Source organism: Pinus tabuliformis, chromosome 6, assembly GCF_031772625.1.
Source record: "Pinus tabuliformis cultivar Carrire ecotype Pingquan chromosome 6, CPIR1, whole genome shotgun sequence".
NCBI classification, from domain to species: domain Eukaryota; kingdom Viridiplantae; phylum Streptophyta; class Pinopsida; order Pinales; family Pinaceae; genus Pinus; species Pinus tabuliformis.
Genome location: NC_142292.1, coordinates 1,903,169,078 through 1,903,192,365, shown reverse-complemented (window position 1 = coordinate 1,903,192,365; position 23,288 = coordinate 1,903,169,078). Strand labels below are relative to the sequence as shown.

At 36.8% G+C, this 23,288-nt stretch overlaps 1 protein-coding gene across 8 annotated transcripts in view; it reads left to right on the top strand.

Moving 5' to 3' along the window:
* LOC149266798 (biotin--protein ligase 2-like) overlaps nucleotides 1–16,630 on the top strand; it is a 259,505-nt gene extending 242,875 nt beyond the window's left edge. For 7 of the 8 annotated variants that reach the window (XM_089430971.1, XM_089430972.1, XM_089430958.1 and 4 more), the window contains 4 exons: nucleotides 11,469–11,541; nucleotides 11,631–11,707; nucleotides 15,801–15,868; nucleotides 16,238–16,630. In XM_089430971.1, coding sequence (XP_089287097.1) covers nucleotides 11,469–11,541; nucleotides 11,631–11,707; nucleotides 15,801–15,852 — 202 coding nt within the window. In that variant the 3' untranslated portion in view covers nucleotides 15,853–15,868; nucleotides 16,238–16,630. Of the gene's footprint in view, nucleotides 1–11,468; nucleotides 11,542–11,630; nucleotides 11,708–12,124; nucleotides 12,193–15,800; nucleotides 15,869–16,237 lie in introns of all 8 variants that reach the window. The other variant, XR_016260272.1, reaches the window with a different exon arrangement.
* The last annotated feature ends 6,658 nt before the right edge of the window (nucleotides 16,631–23,288 follow it).

Genomic DNA, 23,288 nt, shown 5'->3' with positions numbered 1-23,288 from the left:
CTGGATCTCTGGGGTTCATCAACATCATTTTCCAAGAATATTATTCAGTCGTTTGCAGTCCAAGGGTTTTAAATTTTTTAAATCTGGAAACAATTTAATGAGGATCTTCATTGATAAATCTGAAGCATAAAAATACATTGGTGTGAAATTCATTTTTCTGGGTTTATCTTAAGTTTTGGGCTACAGTTTCTTTGCTACCTGGGGTTTTCTAAACAGAAAATTTCAAATTTGTTTTTACTGTCTTCATCTTGGGGTTTTCTAGAAAATTTCGATTTTTTTTTTATTGTCTGCGCTTGGATTTTAAATTTTTTTTTATCTGGAAAATTTTGGATTTCTTTTTACCCTTGTCTTCCTGCATTTTTACCTCTTTCTATACTCAAACCTCATCCTCTCCATCTGTTCGACCCTCAGCCCTCATTTGTTCTCACTGCCTAAAACCTGCAGGTCCTCGTTGTATTCCCACGCTCTCTGCACCTCTTTCCTCCACACAACCCTTCTTTTCGATCTGTAAACCCTTCGAAATCCTCCAATACTGCAGTCATACTTCCCGTCTGCTTGTCCGCAGCCTCCCGTCCCTCATAGCTGCCAGTTTCGTGTTGCCTCCTGCGTACTTCTCCAACGTTCCCCCTTGCTCCTCTCCCTCCCGTCGAGCTGCAAACCTTCAATTTGCTGCCCACACCTCCTCACTGGCTCAAACTGCAAAACAGTCCTTTGTTCTCTGCGACTTCCTCTCCCTCGCAACTCCATCTTCTGCATCTCAATGTAGCTCCATCTTTTGCATCTCATCGTTGCTTGGATCACTCTCCTAGACCTGTAAGTCTCACATCCTTTTCGCCCATGTTGCTATACATCCCTCTGCTCGCTCTTTTGCCTTCGATCTCTCCTTTTTGCCGCAAACCTGCAAAGCGCACACAACAAACAAAACATTCGGTTTTTTTTTTTGTATGAATATACATTAGGTTAGTTAATTTTTCATTTTTTTTATTTGTGTATGCGTTAAGTGTTAGGGTTACTTCAAATTTCATTATTCGACTTTTTCATTTTTGTATTATATATACGTTAGTTTAGGATTAGAATATAATTTTTTATTATTATTTCTTTCATTTGGAGTTCAAGTTTGATTTGATTTATTCATAATTCATTTCGATTTGTTTTATTTCATTTTTTTAGTTTTATATTTTGTTTTGTTTTTATTTCACATCTTTTTGTTTTGTTTTTACTTATGATAGTGAAAAATCTAAAAATAATAAAAATTTCTAAAATCTAAAAAATTTTAAAAATTAAAAATCTAAAACATTTAAAAAATAAATAAATTCTGGTGACTAAGGAATTAAATTAAAAGAGGATTTGCGCTTTCACATTAAAAATTTTAATGTGGCCTATGGCCCATTAAAATTTCAATTTATTAACCTTTTTGATTTACTTTGTCACATTAAAAATTTGATCTCTTCATTTTACCACATTTGATTAATTTCCTAAGGGATAATTAAATTGTTCATGTAAAGTTCTTTGGTGTCATTCTGTGGTAATATTTCTCTATTGTCAAGTGAGATTAATGTTTTAAAATTTATATTGGCTATAGGAGAAAGTTAATTAAATTCTAGATCTGGGTCATTAATGAAATCATTTTAAATCTGGAATCTCTTGCATGATAGAGTTTTGGGCATTTTACAATTAATTGTTCATGATTGTCGCTTTGCCACATCTATAAGTTTTCTCTGGATGACGTGTTATTTTTTAGTCTATGGTTAATTCAAATTAAAGGAACTAGTTTATAGTCATCTTTATCTTGTGATTGTGTCTTATTTTAATCTATCTATCTCAATTGACCGAGACTTGCGTTAGATTCATCAAGTTGTTCATCCTTAATCTCCTAGAGCCTGTGTTTCAAAAGCTATCCTCATCCATTTACTTTAAGGACTACCCCACTTGACTTGTTTAAGAGAGAGTCTAAATGGAGTGAGTAAGGATTAAGGGTGACAACCCTTACTTTGAGTGTTGTCGCAGTGCCTAGACACTTTGTGTGACAACACTACCCAACAAAATGACCTGTAGAAAAGATTGCGTCCCACCAGCTTCTCCTCACATTGAGGCTTCAGTGCTACTCTCTTTACCGCGACAAGATCTTGATTTGGTAGCCCTTCTCTCTGTCGACTCACTTAGAGAGAGACTGCCTCGAAATTCAGCCCTCCGGCTAGAATTGTGCAAACCCTCTGGGGTTTCGAATTGCTGCCTCCTGCAGCTTTTTAAATCTCCCTCTTCTGGTCAGCGTTGGGTTCTCTGGCACTGTTCTTCTTTCTTCACTTGCAGTGCTCTGAGACCATGTGAAAATTCAAGAATCCCACCTGAATCTACTATTGCAGCAACTAATTAAACTTCTCCTATTTGTTAATTACTGAAACAAAAAATATATTGCTTCCTACAACAAATATCAAAGCTAATACAACTGCAGCCTTCACTTAATTAATTAATTTGCCCAAAACAAGAACAGAACAATAGAGAAAGATACACACAAGTGACACTATTTTTTGGACAAATGTCCCCAAAAAAACCCAATGTGGGAAAACCAATGTAGCAGACTTGAGGGTTTTTATTATTATGCAGAAGTATTCTGAATACAACTCTAGATTCCCTCCTAACAATTCAGTTACAGAGAAAATCACTTGGCAAGAAAGACAGGTGAGATTACCTCACTCAACACTATTGATCTTGGCTAATCTGGTAGCTAAACTGCGAGTTCCCCAACAACTTTTGCACTGCCCCTGTGTGGGCCCTGCGTCAACCCAACTGAGAATCAAATTGCCTTCAGGAGCCTTTTCCAGCCCTCTTGGCTCAGAAATGTTAGCTCCTTTAGCAAATTTGGATCTTTGTGCTGGAAGCTACTGCACTGCTCTGCGTGGGGTCTGTGTGAGCCCTTCCTAGCTCTGTGCCACCCTCTTTGCCCTCTGTGTTGCCTCCTTTGTGTGTCTTTCTGCCTCTCTGCTGAGTATTCTTGGCTTCAGAGAAGATCCTCCAACCAAACTTCCTTTGCCCCTCTCTGCACAAGCTCACTATCGAAATTCTCCCAGCAGCTACTCTACTTCAGAAAATCAAACTTTTGAACTCTTAGTGTCTCCCAAGTGACCCTCAAACCTCCTTAAATAATCTTCTCATTGATATTCAATGGCCCAAATTAGAAGTTAATCAATGGCTAAGATCATTTCTGCTTGATCCTCGTCTTCTTCTAGAAGTTACACCCACAGTTTATATTAATACCCTTTAATTATATTATTTTCCTAAGATTAGACTTAAGGTCCCTTTAAAAATAATTAATTATTTTAATACAACTGTTTCTGGTTGGAATTTCCCAAAATGCTTTCTGGGATTTTGGAATACATGTGCCTAAGCCTCTCTACAAAATTTGAGACTTAGAGCACATTTGATGCTACTAGAAATCAACAAGAGACACTAGAGATGGGTTAATGATTGCTACCTTCATGCATTCTAATATTTGATGACATTATTATTCCATTTTTTACAATGCAAGTATTTGACCATAAGAAACCAGTGATAAATGCAGATGCAATATTTGTGGAATTTGATCTTATCATGGTTTGACTATTAGCTAGAGAAGGCAAATCAACCCTAAAAGTTTGCTTCTTTAATGTCACACAATTTGTTTAAGACTCTATAATGTCATATGGTAATTTGTGATTCGTCACCCATAGAAACAATGAATTGGATATGTTGGAATTTCCATGCACCCTAGGTCTGGTCTATGCCTTAGCTTAGAACATAAACACACTAGAGATGCCCAACTCTAAACAACTTTGCATAGCAGAATATAACAACTATTAGATCATTAATAGTACACAATATTTATGGCCTAAAACATGTAAATTATTAGTCCTTCAATAGGAAAACCTTAGGGCTCCCATATTAGGGGTCATAGCCCTTTACAAACCCTAGTACAATGCTATAATACATAGTCAGTGATTTGACCAATACAACTAGGGCTAAGGCCAATTCCTTTAGGCTCTCATCTGCCCACATACAAATACACCTACAACTCGATAATACAAAACTATAACTAACTTAGGCATTACTAGCCCACATTAAATCATCAATCAACAAACTGCTTACCTAGGTATGTGGAGCAAAACAACTCATAATTTGACATATATATATATATATATATATATATATATATATTAATACTTGAATGATGATTGTTACATAGAAGGGCCCCTGGCTTATATATTGCCTCAGGTGCCTCTTAGTGAAAGGGCATGATCTTCTGATTGTACCATTTTGCCTAATTAATTTATAATTACAAAATTATTAATTTTTATATAACATTGCCTTCCTCTCGAAAAGATGCTTTGTCCTCAAAGCATATGTAACGGCGAATGTTGTTGACAACACACTTCTGTCTCCCAGGAAGCTTCTTCAATTGGTAGGTATTTCTACTTAATCGAGTATTCTTTGATTACTCGTGATCTCAACTTCTTTTCCTTGGTGGAGATGATACCTTCTGGTTCTAAAATGATCTTCCCTTCGTCATCTAATGTCAGAAGTGTTTTCTATGCCACTTGGTTTGCCCAGTGCTTTTTTTAGGCAATATATGGAAGATGTTGTGAACACGACATTTATCAGGAAGCCTTAAACTATATGTTACTTGGATGATCTTTTTGTTAATCTGGTATGGTCCATAGTATCTTGGTGCCAATTTGTTTTTTCCCTTTTGTTTTAAGGACAATTGCTTGTAAGGCTGAAGTTTAACAGATACCCATTCTCCAACTTCAATTTCTCTTTCTGTTTTGTTTCAATCAGCTTGTTGCTTTGTTGACACCTAATCCGAAATGGATGAGGTGAAGCTGGACAGTCATCTAGAAGATGAACTGATCCGTTTTGTGTATGTATAAATATAGTTGTCTAAAGAATAAAATCATAAATTGTTTCTTGCGCTCATTAATTTCTGAGCTAACCTGGCCTGACATGGTATCAGAGCACAGGTCCCAGGTTCCAGAAATAGAGTAACTCCTGTCTTGAGAGCTGCTCTGGCGTGATTCCCTGGCTCTGCCTCTGCCTTTACCTGAATTCGCTGCGCTCTCTGACTGCCAGAGACTGCGCCCTCAGACCATGAGTAATTGATGTGCGTTTTTACCTGAGCGTTGATGCGTTCATGTATTCCCTGGAACGTTGCGTTTCTGCTCCATTACCTTGATGCGTTGAAGCCTCACGTCCATTTGGATTAATCCATCCAACCAAACCAAATGTCGTAATGGTCTTAGTGTCTGTCGATTTCTGAATAGTAGCGGAAAAGAACTTTCCAAAAGAGCCCTCGCTCCCCTTGTACTGCCTTTCATGAATGTCTGGTATTTTCTGGATTAGGTTTTTCTTGATTAGGTTTTCCAATTGGCTCCACGGAAGATTGCGTAATCTTACTCCGAAGCAGCATCTCCTCTTCCAAGGCCTTCTCAAAAGCACGACGATTGGAACCCTTAAAACTTTCCTCAGGTTCCGCAAACGGATCTACCCACGCATAAATGCAGCTCCCATAAAAGCGAGCTAGGACTCCACCATTCATTCGGTCGTTAAAATTGCAGTTTCGGCTTATAGTTCTCTCGTCCACAATTTGTACAGGCCACCACGGAGACGGGTCCATTTTGGCCCACAGGAGTCTCCCTCGAGCCAAGTGCTTTTGCTTTTGGAAAATACATGACGCTACTTTAATACTCTGATTCCTCTCCGCATCGGTTGGTGACTGCGTTTTTTTTTATTAACTGTGTAATGGTGACTGCGGTTTTTTATTGAAGACTGTGTTGATGCATTTCTTTTTGAAAAATGACTGCCTTGTATTGAAGCCTGTACATGAAGACTGCGTTGTATTGATGACATGAAGACTGCGTTGTATTGATGACATGAAGACTGCGTTTTTGTAAAGGGTTGAGTATTATATGGTAATCAGTTTTGTGCTGGCAGTTTGAGTAGTGTAAGCAGTTTTCAAAAGCAGTAAGAGTGTTTATATATCAGAGTGTTTATATCAGTCAGAGTATCAAAGCATGTGTAGTATTGCAGTGATATATATGTGAGCAGTGATATATATATGAGCGCCCTTTTTTTTTGTTGAACAGTGATATATATGTGAGCAGTGATATATATTTGAGCGCCCTCGTTTTGTTGAACAGTGATATATATGTGAGCAGTGATATATATATGCTGATGGAATGTTAGAAAAAAAAAAAATGCATAAGGCTATCACATAAGGATTTTTTTTTCTCAGCAGAAATTTTTTCTATCAACAGAAGTTTTTGGCAGAGATATTTTTTTTTTACAGAATGCATTCAATCATTTCAATGGTCGGAATAGTTCTCACTGGCAAGGAGAACTATTCTGAATGGTCTCGGATGGTGAAACACACCCTCATCTACAATGAGCTGTGGAAAGGAGTGTGTCGGAGAAGAAGACAGAGACCTTGTGCAACCCACATCAGACAAAGAACTCGCCATTTGGGAAAACAAGAACAGCAAAGCCTTTGCATTGATCGCAGCATCTGTAAATGAGGAAGTAAGTCGTCATATTTCATCCTATTCCACTGCCTTTGAAGCTTTACAAAAGCTGAAAGAACTCTATGATACACATTCTGCACTTGAAGTTGTTCAGCTCATGATTAAACTCTTCACTCTTGAACTGAAAAATAATGATCCTCTTACTCTTGCATCTGAAATAAAGTCTATAGTGCATGATATTAAATCCACTAAGGTTGAGCTGGATATCTCTCTTATTGTCTTTCTCAAAGCACTCTATCCTACCTACTCTAACTATCTTGAGTCTTTACAAGCAAATGGAAATCTTAAAGATATAACCTTTGACACTCTTGTGAAAAAGTTTGTTGAAAGAGAGAAAGCCTTTGGAAAGAAAACAGTCCCTGAATCTTCTGAAGAGACTGTTTGCCTTGCTCATAAAGAAAAGCAGCCTGCTCAAGATTCTACAAGAGGAAGAGGTGGACGAAGAGGAAGAGGAAGATACTTCAGAGGCAGGGGGGGCAGACATCCTCAAGCAGAAAAGGCAGATCTGCATTGCATTCGCTGCAAACGAAATGGATCACATGATGCTTCTACATGCAAGCTACCATGGGACAAGGTTGAGCAGAGAAGAAATCAGCAGAAAGGTAAAATTGATGACACAGACAAAGGTAAAGCACCTGAATCCGCTCACTATATTGAGGCACAATGTAACATTGGAGTAAATGAAGATTTGTTTAATGCTTCACTTGCTTCTTCGAAAAATGATTGGTTGCTTGATTCAGGAGCAACCTGTCATATGACTCATAGGAGAGATTTCTTTGAAGATTTCACTGACAATGTTGATGGAGCAGTATACTTTGCAGATCAGTCAAAAATCAAGCCATCAGGGCTTGGCACAATCAGGCTTAAACTGCCTGGTCTTCCAGACTTTCTTCTGGATCATGTTCTATATCTCCCACAGCTGAAGAGAAACTTGCTGTCCCTGGTCCACATCCGCCAGCAAGGTCACTCCATTCACATGTTTGATGGCAAGCTTGAGGTAAGAAAGGCATCTGACCACTCACTTGTCATGAGGGGTATAGAAGAAGAAAGACTCCTTAAACTGCAAGGAACCTCTGCTCATGCACAACATTTCTCATATATTTCTCATCATGAAGAAGGTGCACTTTCATCAAGTTTATTATGGCATGCTAGATTTGGACATTTAAACTATGATAGTCTCCGCTTGTTGAAGAAAAATGTTGTTGCTGGTTTGCCTACAATTCCTAGAAAACATAAACAATGTGATGCTTGCATTCTAGGAAAGCACAGCAAACAGTCTTTTCATGATTCACATTCAAGAGCACATAGGAAGCTTGAACTTATTCATTCAGATTTATGTGGTCCAATGCCTGTTTCTTCTGCAAATGGAAATAAATATATCATGACATTTATTGATGATTACACCAGAATGTGTTGGGTTTACTTATTGAAGAACAAATCTGATGCTTTTCAAACATTCAAGAATTTTCATAAGTGGATTGAAAATGATGCACAATCTCATATTGGGTCTATTCGCACTGATAATGGAAAAGAATATACATCAAATGAATTTGAACACTATCTTCGCCAACATGGGATTAAACATCAAACAACTGTGCCTTATAATCCTCAACAGAATGGTGTAGCTGAAAGAATGAACAAAACAATTTTGAATATGGTACGATCCATGCTTTTCTTCAAAAATGTAAAGACAATGTTTTGGGCTGATGATGTTCTATGTGCTGCATATATAAAGAATAGATGTCCATCTAGTGCTATAAGAAACAAGACTCCTTATGAATTGTGGTATGGACATGTTCCTTCGGTAAAACATCTCAGGATATTTGGTTCCACCTGTTATGCTTTAATACCAAAGGTACATAGAAACAAACTTGGTGCTAGAAGTCGTAAGTGTATCTTCCTGGGTATTCAAACACATCTAAAGCATACCGCCTTTATGATGAAATAAATAAAAAGTTTGTTTTATCTAGAGATGTCATTTTTCTTGAATCATCCAAATCTGACAGTGTTGTTGAGCGGCAACTTGATCGCTTGGATAGATTCACAAAACCGAAATCATTCCAAGAGTTTGATAATCAGATTCCACATCTTGAAGGGGGGATTCCTATACTAGATCAACATGTGGAATCTCCTTCTGAAGAACAATCTCCCCTGCATGACACTCCAACAACGGATGATGCTTTAAGTGATGTAATTGATAGAATTGGGAGACTCAATCTTGATTCAGACCCAACTCAATCAACAGAACAGCCTGGACCATCTCAGAAAGGTCCCCCAAAGTGGCTGACAAAGACACTTGAAAGTGTTCATCCTGATGAAATTGGAAAAACAGGAACCAGAAATTCAAACCGACAAGATGGAGGTGATGTAGATAACTCTAATTCACCTGTTGATATGGATGTTACTTATGATTGTGAATTGAACTTGTCTACAGATTTTGAACCAACTTCTTTCAAAGAAGCTGCTTCTCATGATGAATGGAAAGAAGCGATGCAGAAGGAGTATGATGCCCTCATAAAGAATGGCACTTGGAAGCTGGTTGACCCTCCATTTGGAACCAAACCAATTGGCTGCAAGTGGGTCTACAAGAACAAGTACAAAGTTGATGGCTCACTTGACAAGCACAAAGCTAGGCTTGTGGCAAAAGGTTTTGCACAGAAGGAAGGGGTCGATTATGAGGAAACTTTTGCTCCCACAGCAAAATGGGCCACCATCCGGACACTCTTTGCACTAGCTGCTCAAAACGGTTGGAAAGTCCATCAAATGGATGTAAAAACTGCATTCTTGAATGGAGATCTAAAAGAGAATGTTTTTATGTCCCAGCCTGAAGGATTTGCTGTGAAAGGACATGAACACAAAGTATGCAAACTTGTGAAGTCCTTTTATGGCCTCAAACAAGCACCACGAGCCTGGTATGAAAAACTAACTGAGCATCTTCTGAAACTCAACTTCAATCATTTTGATCTTGATGATGCAACTTTATTTGTCAAGAAAGTTGGCAAAATAGTTGTATATCTTGTGGTATATGTAGATGATCTTTTAATGACAGGGAACAATGAAAGCTATATTGCATCCATAAAGAAAGAATTAGGAAAAAATTTTGAAATGACTGATTTGGGCTATGTTCATTACTATCTTGGCATTGAAGTAACCCAACATCCAAAGTCCATATTTCTTTCTCAAAAGAAATACATTGGAGATTTGTTATACAGATTTGGCATGTCAGAGTGCAATCCCCTTTCTACTCCAATGGAACAAAACTTGAAGCTCACATCTACTGAAGGAAAGGAATTTGAGGATGCAACAAAGTATAGACAGCTTGTAGGAAGTCTCATCTACCTCACTACTACCAGACCAGACATTTCATTTGCTGTTGGAATCCTCTCCAGGTTTATGCAAAAGCCTTGTGAGGGACATTGGTCTGCTGCAAAAAGAGTTCTAAGGTACTTGAAGGGAACTCAAGACCTTGGAATCAAGTATACACAGGTGGACGACTTCAACTTGATTGGATACTCTGATTCAGACTTTGATGGAGACAAAGAAACTGGGGTATCTACTTCAGGATATGCTATGAGTCTTGGATCGGGAGCTGTCTCCTGGAGATCACGCAAACAATCAGTACCAGCAGATTCCACAACAGAAGCAGAATATGTGGCAGCAGCTGAAGCAACGAAAGAAATTGTGTGGCTCAGGAAAATTCTTGAATATTTGCAGGTAAAACAAATACAATCAACTCCACTCATGATTGATAACACCTCTGCAATAAAGTTGGCCAAGAACCCAAAGTTCCATGATCGTACTAAGCACATCAATACTAAATATCATCTGATCCGACATCATGTTGAGGCCAAAACAATCCATCTCCGTCATTGTTCCACAAACGAGCAAATTGCAGACATCTTCACCAAAGCGCTTGGAAGAGAAAAGCTTGAAAGATTCAGAACGATGCTTGGACTCACCAACATCCCTTCAGATTAAGGGGGGGAATGTTGACACCTAATCCGAAACGGATGAGGTGAAGCTGGACAGTCATCTAGAAGATGAACTGATCCGTTTTGTGTATGTATAAATATAGTTGTCTAAAGAATAAAATCATAAATTGTTTCTTGCGCTCATTAATTTCTGAGCTAACTTGGCCTGACATGCTTCATACTTTAGATCGCTCCCGGGCATTAAAAATCGCTCCGGGAGCGCCGGAGCGATCGCTCCCCAATTCGCTTCCGAACAGACCAGGGAGCGCAAATTTTTTTAAGGGAGCGCGCTCCCGAAAATCGCTCCCGTCCGGGAGCGATTTTGGGAGCGCGCTCTCGAGCCGCTCCCGCCCGGAGCGCGATTCGGGAGCGGGTTCGAGGGGGGGGGGGCGCTCCCCCGCAACATAGATCTTGTTTGATTGGTAATCTGTTTGTTTTCCCATTGCATGAGGATGCAATTATATTTAGGCAAGCTTAATTATATTTCAAGGTTTTATGAGATATTTCAACCTTAGCCAATGTTAAAAATCTGACATGATTTACTGTGGTCTTGTTACAACCCTTTAGGATGCCTTCCACTGACATAGCACTATATAGAAAGCTATTAATTTTGTAAGAAGACAAAGCTTCATTGTATTTTATGAAATTCTTCAAAGGTTAGTTTTGTTTGAGGTATGTCCAACAAGCTTTTTTGTTACCATATTATTATAATTTATTGCCATTGATTTATAATCCATTTCTAAAGGACGTGATCTATCTTGAAAATTTGGTTTATTGTTGTTATAAGTTATTACCTTTGACTTTTAATCCATTTCTAAAGGACATGATCTACTTGAAGTTTGGTTTATTAACTCGTATTGGATTTATTGGCACCTCGATCTTTTTTTCCCTCTGTAACAGTACCTGTTTTACTCTAAACGAAAAGTGATGAGATTTTTTTGTCTAGTGAGCAAAAGGTATTGCTAGAGGAAGGACAGGGGCAGGACCATTGCCCATCGAGTGTTTTTGTTACAGTTAAGGTATAGTAGAACTTGTTTTGAAATGAGTTGAGTTGAAAGATCTAGGTGAATTCTTTGAATGTTGATCTTAGTGACTGTATTTGCTGCAGGGCTTGACTTCCTCTGGATATTTACTAGCAGTTGATGACGAGAATAACAAGTATGAGCTTCATCCAGATGGAAACAGGTTTGCCACCTTAAGCAATTTTTGACTTTCTTGATTATTTGGTTTGATGTTTGCCTTTCAATCTTGTCTTAGTATTTTCAACAATTTGACCAGCCCTTGCCTCTTCTCTGTCATACACTGGATAAACGGTTTACTTACAAACATAAATATGAGCTTCATCCATATGGAAGTAGATTTGTCACCATAAGTAATTTACCGACTACCTTGGGTATTTGGTTTTATGCTTGGCATGAAATCTTGTCTTAGCATTTTCAACAGTTTGGGCTATGTTTCCTATGTATTTCATGTACACTAGATAAATGGTCCATTCACCAACACAAAACATACAATTTTGAAATAGACAAAAGAATTATTGAAATGAGCTTATGAGCTGACACCATAGCTAACTAGCGGCTCATTTGATTGTGGCATTTTCAGTTTATGGATTTCTCTAGGGTACTAGATTCAAGAATGAAGCACAATATTACAAACTCTGAAAATGATATGTAAGCACATGTAATGACATGCTAGTAGACTTGCATTTTGAGCATTCGACAAAACAATTAGCAGCTGTTATGACTTGAATGATTAAAATAAAACATATATGGTTAAATTTCAGGTTCATTGATTTCAAAGAAGTATCGCTGTTTTCATCTATAGTTAGATTAGTCTTGTTGATGCTCTTGAATTATACTTTTAAAAACATTTTAATCATTCAAATGAAGAAATATGGAAATAGTGGTTTCTTTAGTGTAGTGTGTCGTAGTTCCCTTGATGCCAGAGGTTATGGCATAACAATAACCCTGATTGTTTGCAAGTTCACATTTTTTTGGAGTAGATGTCTTCTTTTTCATCATCTTGGAATCTTTTGAAGAAGTCTGAAGTGAATATCTAACTGCCAGTTTGTCAGTAGTACTGAGATTTGAGGGCGGACCACATGAACCAATTGTATGCGAAGCCACTAGAACCTGTTCTTCCTCATTTTCGGGCAAGTTCATCTCAAAGTTCCTCTCCACCTTGTTGAACCAGGTGTTAGCTGTTTTGCTTTTGTGGCCATTATCTTTGGGTAGTCTGAATTTTACTCAATTAAGATGCCCTGATGATATTTGAAACTTGGAATTCTTTTGTATTCTCGGAGTGGGGTTATAATGGGGAGGACTTTGGCACTAAATTGCACTGAAACGGATATGGGAACAGATACAGATACGGGGTTTGAAACGGATACGACAAATTTTCAAAATATCAAGATATGATACGGCATGCATGCATGCATATATATATATATATATATATATATATATATATTAGAATCTAGAATCTTTATCTAAAAATGCATAGTCATCATCATGAATTCAACATAAACAAATCATCATCATCAATTCAGCATAAACATTGTCATCATCATTAGTGATTATTATAACATTCAACATATTATCATCATCAATTCAGCATAAACATTGTCAACATCATTAGTGATTATTATAACATTCAATGTATTATCATCATCATTAATAATGTAATCAAAAACGCTACAGCCTTTGTGCTTTCGGGTCCAACTCCTTCAAAGAACATGTCATGCATGGCAGATGATATCCATCTTCTTTGCATGACAATTAAAAGGCCCATGGGATCATTGGGATATTCCATCAAGACCTATTTGAACATTTCAATCTTCTCAATGTCAGCTTGGTCTCATGACTATATGCAGGCACAAGATTGGCTAGAGAAGATTTGTTATATTGGAGGGATTTATGAAATCAAGAGCAAAATCAATGACAATTAACAAAACTTTAACCAAAATGAAAATTAATTGCTCAAATAAATCTCTTTACGAAGACATTCATCAAACCCTTTTATTTGCATTTTTGAACATATATCTTTTTCTTAGTAAGAATCCTTGATAAATATATGGAATGTTGTTGTTTCTAAAGATTTAGAAAAGACTTCATGAGACTCTGTTTATAGTGAGTTTATTTGCAAATCTGATTTCTTCATTTTTATTATTTTATTTATGGCTATACAAATTTTCAAGCTTTTTAACATTTTAAGGGTGGATTCTGATCCAATTTTTGTGGATCAGTTTCCAGCCGTTTCCGGAAATCCAAAAAAATCTAAATCCCTTGAAAATGTATTCAATTCCAAATCTAAAGTTTCCGATTTTTTGAAATGGCACAAAAACGTTTTTACAGCCTTTTCGGACAAGAATCGTATCCGTCTATGTATCGGAAACGGGGATCTGCGTTTCCAGAAAATTCTTCAGGGGTTTCCGATAACTTAGCTTTGGCATGAATTTGGTTGTGCTAGTAGGTTAGGTTTTCTTACTATTCTTAGTGAGATTGCCATTGATCTGGTCCATTCTATACCTGTTCTAGTTGCTCATTCTCAAATTTTGTCCATCTATCGTTGATCTTGGCTCATTGTTTGTCCAGCCAGGCTGCCAGATCTGTGTTGTTAACCATACTGGTGATTTTCCGTTAAAAAATCACTGAGCACAGTGTCCAGGCTGCTGCAGCTGCAGCTGCGACCTGTGGTGGTGACGCTTGTTGAATGCAGGTATTCCATACTTGCAATAAAATCAAAATATCTTACCCTCTTTTGCTCGGACTGGTGACTTGATTTTTCATGAACAGCAGGGAAGTGCGGTGGAACTTAAGGTGCTAGAGCAGTATCTTTAATGCCACCTGTGATGTACTGGCATAGGCACAAGACCATCCGTAAGAAAGGGAAAAACCTAAATAATAAGAATAAAAATATAATTATGAATGTGATGATACAAGAGAGATAATATGGAGTCAAAAGGACTATCATATGTAATCCTAAGAAACATTATTGTGAAAGGACACGTCCCTGCTAAATGCAGGAGCTCAAAATTGTTAGGAAGACTCAGAAAATCTTTATCCATGTCATCAATTATTCAATGATCGGGTGAACACCGGAAGCTGTATCATGTTTCAGAAACCCCTAGTATCTGCTTATGAACTAGACCTCCAGTGTGCAAACTTTTTGAGAAAATGGAAACAGTCATATTTAAAGAAAAACATTGGTTGATATTTGAGATGCACCAAATTCTTTTTTCTTCCCTTTCTAAAAATTCATAAACACGAAAAGATGTGTGATACATGAATAAACCATCCTCTAAAACTATGAACCCGGATGGCTGTATTTTGAGTTACGGGCCTCTTGTCATGCGTCTTTCTTGATCATATACAAATCCTTGAACCTATTGAATTTGCTTATATTTCAACCTATTTTCATAATAAGCCATGCCGGGTCCACTTGGCTGGAAATTCTTATATATATATATATATATATATATATATATACTATTCTGTTCTCTCAGTGTTGCCTATAACCAAAAATTAAAAGGCCTTGCAGTTGGTGCACTTATTTTTTCAATAGCATGTGCCCAATTTTGTCAATATCACTTTTCTTACTGATTCATTCCATCCACTAAATTTAGCAGATCACTTTTTGTGTTTATGTACCATGAAGATATGTATGGTAGTATTTCTTACTATTATTAATAAGAATCTGAGTAAGCAATTGTTTTTGGGTCAGATTTTCTGCAGTTAGTTTATTGTTTTGGCAATTTTTCTTGCGGTCTGCGCATTCTCTCTCAAGATAGTTTGTTAGATACTTCAAATATTTTCAATTCCGCAATTGTTTTTGTTTTAGTTGGGTTTAACAATGCCCTCCACCTTTAGGGCATTAGATGACTTGAAACATTTTAGAAATCATAAAAAAGTAATTAGGGATGCGCTGTGATTCCTTTCGTGGAATCTAGGGAGGTATTTCTTAAAACCATTTTTTCCATATGGTATCTTCCAAGGTCCCAATTGAGCTGGCATTAAATATAATTAATAACCATGGTGCTCTGACTGGATGTTTGTTTTTCAATTCATTTTAAGTGAATAAGCATCTGTTCGAGAATGACTTTAAGAAATGTATAATTAATTGGAGATTTATTCTCCTAAATTTAATTAGCGGGCAACTATGTTTTTTATTCTCTGGAGATTTCTTTACATAAACTGGATACGATATCTTAATATTTTATGAAGACCAAGTGGCTGAATTATCGCAAGAATAAGATTAACAAGACGTCTTCTGATTGCAGTTACGATTTCTTTAAAGGTTTGGTACGGAGGAAACTTGCACAGACTGCCTAATTAAAGTTCAAAGATGGTAAAAATTTTCATTCCAGCCAGTTGAATGAATGTGTCCATGTGTGTTTATTTATTGTTCATTTTTTATATTAAAGAAATTTTTAGAAAGTCCTCCAACCCATATGGAGTGTAGGTTACTAGTGGTCCGATTTGAGGGCTATCATGTACTTCAAACTTTGAATAAGAAAATTATGACTGAGCATTCTCTAAACTATCTTGTAGAAGTGTGAGGATTGTAAACAATAGTAATTACAACTTCCACAGTTATTGGATGATTGACTGGTTAATGATGATTACAACCACAGATATGCATTAAATAGATGGATTTCTAATATATAATCCCTTGCAGTTGTCTTTTCTAATTACTGCTCGAAATTATGTTTTGCAGGTTTCAGGGATTAGAAAAGACTAGTGGTTAAAAAACATGTTCATCCCTTGATCTCACTGGCAAGTCAGAGAAATACAAACCAAAATATAAAAGATCTGCTTATACTCATGCGTTTTTATCTTGGTCTAAATCTCTCACTTCTTATTTCGAAGATACAACTGTTAGATCACTGTTACATTTCTTGAACTGAGAAAAATAAAGAAAGCTGCTATATATGTCTATCGTATTGGCTTGTAGATGTTATCTATGTGATGTTTACAATACTATTTTAATGCAGTGGTATATCTCTCTGTTGGGATTTCATTCCACTATAATACTCTACTACTCAATGTATCCAGAAATAAATTGGTGATATGGGGGATATAAAAAATGTGAAATTTTATGTTTATATATTTTAAATATCAAGGTTTGCGTTGAGTATCTACCATTTGAAGTCAAAACTTGGTGGTTGATTGTGTTTGTACTATTTTTGCATTTGGTGTGGGTTATGGACTAGGTTTTTTTTTCCTTGTTTCTATCATATGATTATGAGATAGTGTGATGTAGTTTTTCAATCTTGATCAACTTAAATAGAAATATGGAAAATATATATAAAAAATAATAAAAATAGATTTCAATTTTACAGCGCATATTCTAATGGCGTAGCATATCAAGGCAAAAATGTTATGGGGTTTTGTGTGCTAGATAAATATGAGAAGATAAAATAGATGTGAACTATTAAGAGACCGAATATTAAAGGTGAGCATTTATATACCAACCTAGATACATGACAATATATTGAATAATAGACCATGTACAGCTACTACTAAAGTCTATTCATTTTATTTCTTGAGTTTGATTCTTGATTGTAAGTGGGCACCAAATATTTAAAAGTCTTACATAATAATACGTAGCTATTAGCTATGAATTATAAAGGACATTCTCTTATGAAATACAATGAATTACATAAGTAAATTATGATTAGTTGAAGATATAAAAGGTATATTGTTAAGGAAGTGAGCAAATAACACTTTTAAGAATCTCTTTGGGCCTGTTGTCGCTTAATCCACACCTGGTATTATCGTGGAGAAAATCCGTAACTCCAGTTGGTGTGGTCTTGGGGAAAGTTTCGAGTTGAGGTTGTCACTCAATTCTCAACTCCTCTGTCTAGGCTTACTCCTAGTGAAGCCAAGCGGGGTGGACCCTAAAATATATCTAAGGTTCAACTAGCTCATAGCTAGCAAGTCAGTTTTTTAGGAGTTAATACAAGATGATCAATATATGCTTGAAATATACAACATCAATTACATCTACAAGCTCAGTGAGCACATGTATCAAAATATAAATATGGCTAGATAAGACCAGTGCCCAAATGTAAACACTTGAAACACAGATTTAAATGATGATGATGCTATGTAGTGTACATACTTTGTAATGTGATAAGATTTTCTTTGTAAATTTTAAGTTAAGCCTAAGTTCTAAAGCAAGTTACAAAAAACTTTATTTCCCTAGACCTCACCCTCGCTTGGGCCCTAATCTCAGAGTGATTAGTCATTAGGGGATGGAGGGTCCCTATTGTCTACTTAAACCAACTTATGTTGGAGGTAGGTTTGTTAATGCCCAAATTACTAGATTTGCTATGAAAGAAATGTTTTGCAATGACACTTAAAGTAAAACTAACTCATGATATTTCAAGAGCAATGTAAATAAAAGTTGAACTATGATATGCAAAAGAAAAGAAATTGTGATAAAAGGGATAAGTGAGACAATGGAACTAATGAGTGAAGTTAATCAAGATCATCTATGCACATTAGATTGCATAACACGAAAAAGTGAAATGATAAGTTAGAGAAACTAGAGATGCATGGAAAACAAGCTAAAGGAGATGGTTTTCACTCTAAACTAAAGCAATAAAATAGCCACTTAAGCAATCACACAAGAGACACCTTCCCCAATTGGGGAAAAATGGATGCCAAGGGGAAGATCCCTAAGCTCCCAAAAAGAAAGATTGGCGTTTATTAAAATGAGATCCCTCTTGTTTGGTGAGGGATGGAGTGGTTTTCTTGGAAGGAATTTACAAGTACTCCCCTCAAAGGGAGTGATACTTTATTTGAGACTTGGTACAAATGATGAGTCCTAGCCCAAAAATTACAATGAGTTTTGATCGAACGATTAGAGATAAGTTAAGAAAATATCAAGGCTTCCTTTTAATCAAAGGGTAGTCTATTACAATGGTGTTAAAAAGAGAAGTTCTCCTTGAATGCCTTTAACCAAATAAGTAAGCTTTCGAAAGGCACCAATGTTACAATGATGAAGGAATGAAAGGCCCTTTAAACTGCTTGTTGAAAGTGTTTGCAATCAGGCCTACAAGTTGCCCCCATTTTCTTGGAAAAAGGGGCTAAAACAACTATGTCTACAAGGTAGTGAGAGTATGTCCAAAAGGGTTTCAAATTTCTACCTTAAGAGAGAATTAAAGTATGCTTAAAGGCAGCCCCAAAACTCTGTTTGAAAGGCACTTGAAGTTTGCTCAAAATGGTTTGCAGAAAAGTAGTCCTAGGGACTATCAAAAATATCCTTTTGTTGCCCAAGATGTCTACAAACAATCATTCCTTAGAAAATGGCTTTAGGGTTCAAACATTTAGTTTGATCGTTCAAGTTCCTCTATTTTTTTTTGCCTGCATAATGGATCAACAAAATGCAAAGTTAAAGCTACCAAGTTTAGCTTAGTCATCTGCAAGGTTAGTAACAAGAATGAATAAAACAAATTTGCAAGCTCGCTCTACTTTGAAATTAGTGAAATTCTACCCTAAGGCAACCAAGAAATGTTGGGTTAAACCGACTCTTCTTGGTTGATTTGTGGCTATTAGGATAGCCTCAAAATCACCTAGATATTCAATGAATTCATACATAAGGTAGCCAAAAGATTTTTTTTTTAGAAATAAGAGGAAGGAAGAATATGTGTTGGGCCTCTTTTGATGTCCTTCTTTTGGATGTCTTTGGCTACCCCTATTGATGGCAAGATCGTGACCTCCTTGGCTCTTGAAGGTTGGTTGATCTAACCAATGATTTCCCCAACCTCCAATCTTTGAAAGACAACTTGTGCTACACTTAAGATACTTGCATTCAATCAATTAGTAAATTCAAGGAAATAGATTGCAAATGAGAAGACAACTTGTGTTATTCACAAGTACACAATATTATCAAATTCAAGCTTGCAAAAAACTATTAAAGAATAGACAAATACTTGGCTATCCCTCCCTTAAGCAATACTACCCCTATTTGGGCCTTAATCTATCAAAAGGAAAGTAATAACACACTTAAACTAACATGGATATACCTTCACCAAGAGAAGAGTCACCAACATCACACCAAGATAGAACCTCCAAAGACTTTCTTTGTTATCATGAAACAGTTCAACGACATATACCCAAGTTAAGAGCTTCCCACCATGAGAATGAGAGAGCCCAATGGGCTTATTTATACAAATCTGGGAGCAAATCCCAATGCAAATGGGAGATGCCAAGTGGAAAAGGTTGAAGATCCCAATGGCCAAGTTGAATTACAAGTGAAGATCCCAATGGCTTAGCATGTTGTAGGTGGCATCCAAAGAGAGTTTGTGCAGGAGTGACTAGGCTAAGTGTTGGCAACGTGGATTTTGTTAAGAATTCACTGGGGAAACAAATTAGGGTTGATTTCTCTTTATTTGAAAATTGCTTGTGAATATATGTTGCCCTCTTATTATTATGTTATGTTCTTATTCATCAAACAATTACCAAAACATAAACCATGAAGATCACAAAAGACAATGAACACAAGATATAGGCTCCAAACCAAGGAAAAACCTAACAAGGGGGAAACCCCAATCAACTTCTCTTATAGAATCATATTAAAGTGAGAAATCCAAGACCAAAAATCAAGACTAAGACATTCCATAAGACCCAAGTCAACCCTCCTTCAAGCCTTGATCAACTAAGTCCAATCAAGTCAACGAAGGTCACAACTTTTTCCAATCAAAATTTTAGCGTTGCAGCGTCGCAGGGTTGCCCCAACACATTCGCATAGTTGCCCCAATACATTCGCAGAGTTGCCCTAGCTTCTTCACAGAAACAAAATTTCAGCCCTATTGTTCATAGAGTTTCCCTAGTACTTCGCACGTGAGAATACAGATAGGCAAAAGTTTGATTTATTTTTTCCTTTTATACCTTCTCTCTCCTTTGATTTTCACTAGTCTTCTTCCTCTTTTCATGTAAATATTTCGAAGTTGTCAATTGATGACCAAATGAGGTCAAACTACTCTCTATATATACACATCTAGGAGGTCAATCCATGGCCGACTTGGTCTTGTGGAGACAAAATTAACTCTTTTGACTCAAATAAAATTATTTTTCCTTTCTTATTTCAAAAGTCTAACTGGGACTTGACTCCAGTACAATAGATTGACTCATGACAAATATTATTTTGACTCAATAAACCCTAGAAGCATGAAGAACATGCTTGACTAATAAAATAAATAATAATAATATTTTTTTCATCTTTTGTTTTTTCATGAATTACAAGATGATACAAGTACAATGATAATTATGAAGAGTGAACCTAGTTACATTTTCCAACACTCTCTCATATCTAGGGAGGTATTCATAATTACACAAGCGAATATAAGGATACTCTCAAATTGAAATATTCTCATAAGAACAGTTCAAATTGATAAGCCATCATCAAACATCGACATCAAAAACAACATTGTCAAATTGTAATATAGCGATGTGTTGACTAACAAGCTCTAACAATCCTCTAGATTAGAGCACAATGTTGGGAGGCATACATTTGGACACCACCACCACCTCCTCTCAAGGCACATACCCCATTCGAATGTTCACCAGGTATGTCCTTACAAGACTATTTTTATCCTGGATTCCCAATCCTCAAAGAATATTAGTCATCTTCGACTACTCTTATCTTGAATACCTTGTCCTATCCTCGAAGAGTATCGGTCCACAAGACTACTTCCTATCTTGGATTCCAAATCCTCAAGGATTATCAGTCCCAGATGCTTATCCAATCCTCCATTCTCCCTACTAGTACCCTCACTAGACTGATGGTTGTAAGTCCTAGCCTAGTGCATGACACATGGAGAATACAGTGTCCATCATCACTCTCTCTCAACCGGGGATGAGATCCTTACTTTCTCTCAATTAGGGAGACACAACCGCAAGCCTCAACTTGTCTCAATCATCAGCTACTTGTTGTTTCATGGAGATCTAGGTTGTAGCTGCAAGGCTCCTACCTCACATCACATCATACCTGAGCTTTGACGTTCCTGGATGTTAAACATTTTATGGAGTCAAACACTTTCACAATCTATCTTCTTGACAGGGTTCTTGCCATTCATCCTTTTATATCACTTTCCATTAATCATTCGAATCTCTTTCATCAAAAGCATCTTGTCAAACCAATCAATGTAGAGCTTAATTATAGTTCCCCCTATCCATTAAGGGAAAGTGAACTTCTTCTCGATCAACATCGAATCCATCATACCATCATGTGATCAACAAACTATCTCATGACTTCTTGTATCAATTTGATGCTTTTTCTCTTTTTTATAGTGTACGTACTTCTTTCCATATATTGTTCCTGGAAGTCAAACCATATCCCAAACAACTTTCCTCATCATTAGAATTGCCAAAAACAAGTGAAGCTACTTCAAGCCACTTCTTGCTTCTAGCTCCCTCTGAAGTTGTCATTTTTATCTTCCTTACATTCTTTAAGAGACCGTACTAGATGTTGATCAATATCACCATGTGTTTTGCCCATCTATCATGCTACTATATATCGAATAACCATATGGAAGAGTCTTGACTTTTCAAACTAATTAAAATTTATCATGCTTATGCTTCCAAGTATTTTTGACATCCAACTTTTCCATCAGTATTCTTTGAAGATATGAATCTAACTTTTAATGAAGAGCCCTTTAATAAAGATATGCATACCTCTTCCTTTCATACTACCAACGCACTACTTCTTTTACTTTTCCTAAAGATGATGTCTATGATGAGACTCCTTCCTTGAGATGAGAAATCCTCCAATTATCTTTCCATGCTACAACTCAACTATCTTCATTTCAAACTTCTATATTGCTTTCGATGATGCTTCCATGAACTTCTAGTGGAATATATACTCCTGCCATGTTACTATGATTCTTCCACAAATTGAAGAAACTTCTATGATGTTGCATAATGTCCTTGATCGTGCTTAATGTATTTGCTTCTATAGTATATCCTTGTAGTCCCTTTCGTGCTAGGTGATTGTTGGAAACACTAAGAAGGGGTGAATCAGTATTCCTTAGCAATTAGCACTTTTTACATCTTTCAGAGCATTAGTTAATCTTCAATTATTATTAATGTTTATGCAATAAAAATAGTAAACAATAGAAAACAGTAGGCACAAGAATTTTAGGTGGAAAAACCCCCTCCGGGTCAAAAACCACCGAATGTTTTTCTAATAAATTCTATAATCTCCAGCCCCAACTGAAATGAAAGTTACAACTTCTTAGAATTCTATAAAAGCATTCTTCTCTAGCTCCCACTAGAAGGACGCCCCAACGCCCTGGTTTTATCAGCAGTCAGTTGAATGGATGCCCCAACACCCAAGTGAGCCACAACTCACCCTAGCACCACCCTACCACCCTGAAGTGTTCACAAGCCCCAACCTGTAGGCGACTTCATGCACCTGCCTAGCACCTCCCTACCACCCTATAATGACTTAAATAAGACAAGATTGTGGATTCCCAAACCAGGGACAATAATCCATGATACTTTAAGGTGTACAATTATTTCCGTGTACTTGACCAAATACCCAATCACTCTATGACCTGCAACTCAACCATGACATCATCCCAACAGTGACTCTTATACCACCCAACACTGCCTCTTCGACTCTAGGCAAAATGACTCTTTTACAACTTTACAATGATGACTCTTTTACAAATGACTCTTGGCCTTTATACTTCTTCACAATATGCAGATGATTGTCATGTCTTCAAAGGATGTCCCACTGCAATGCTTCCTTTGATTTG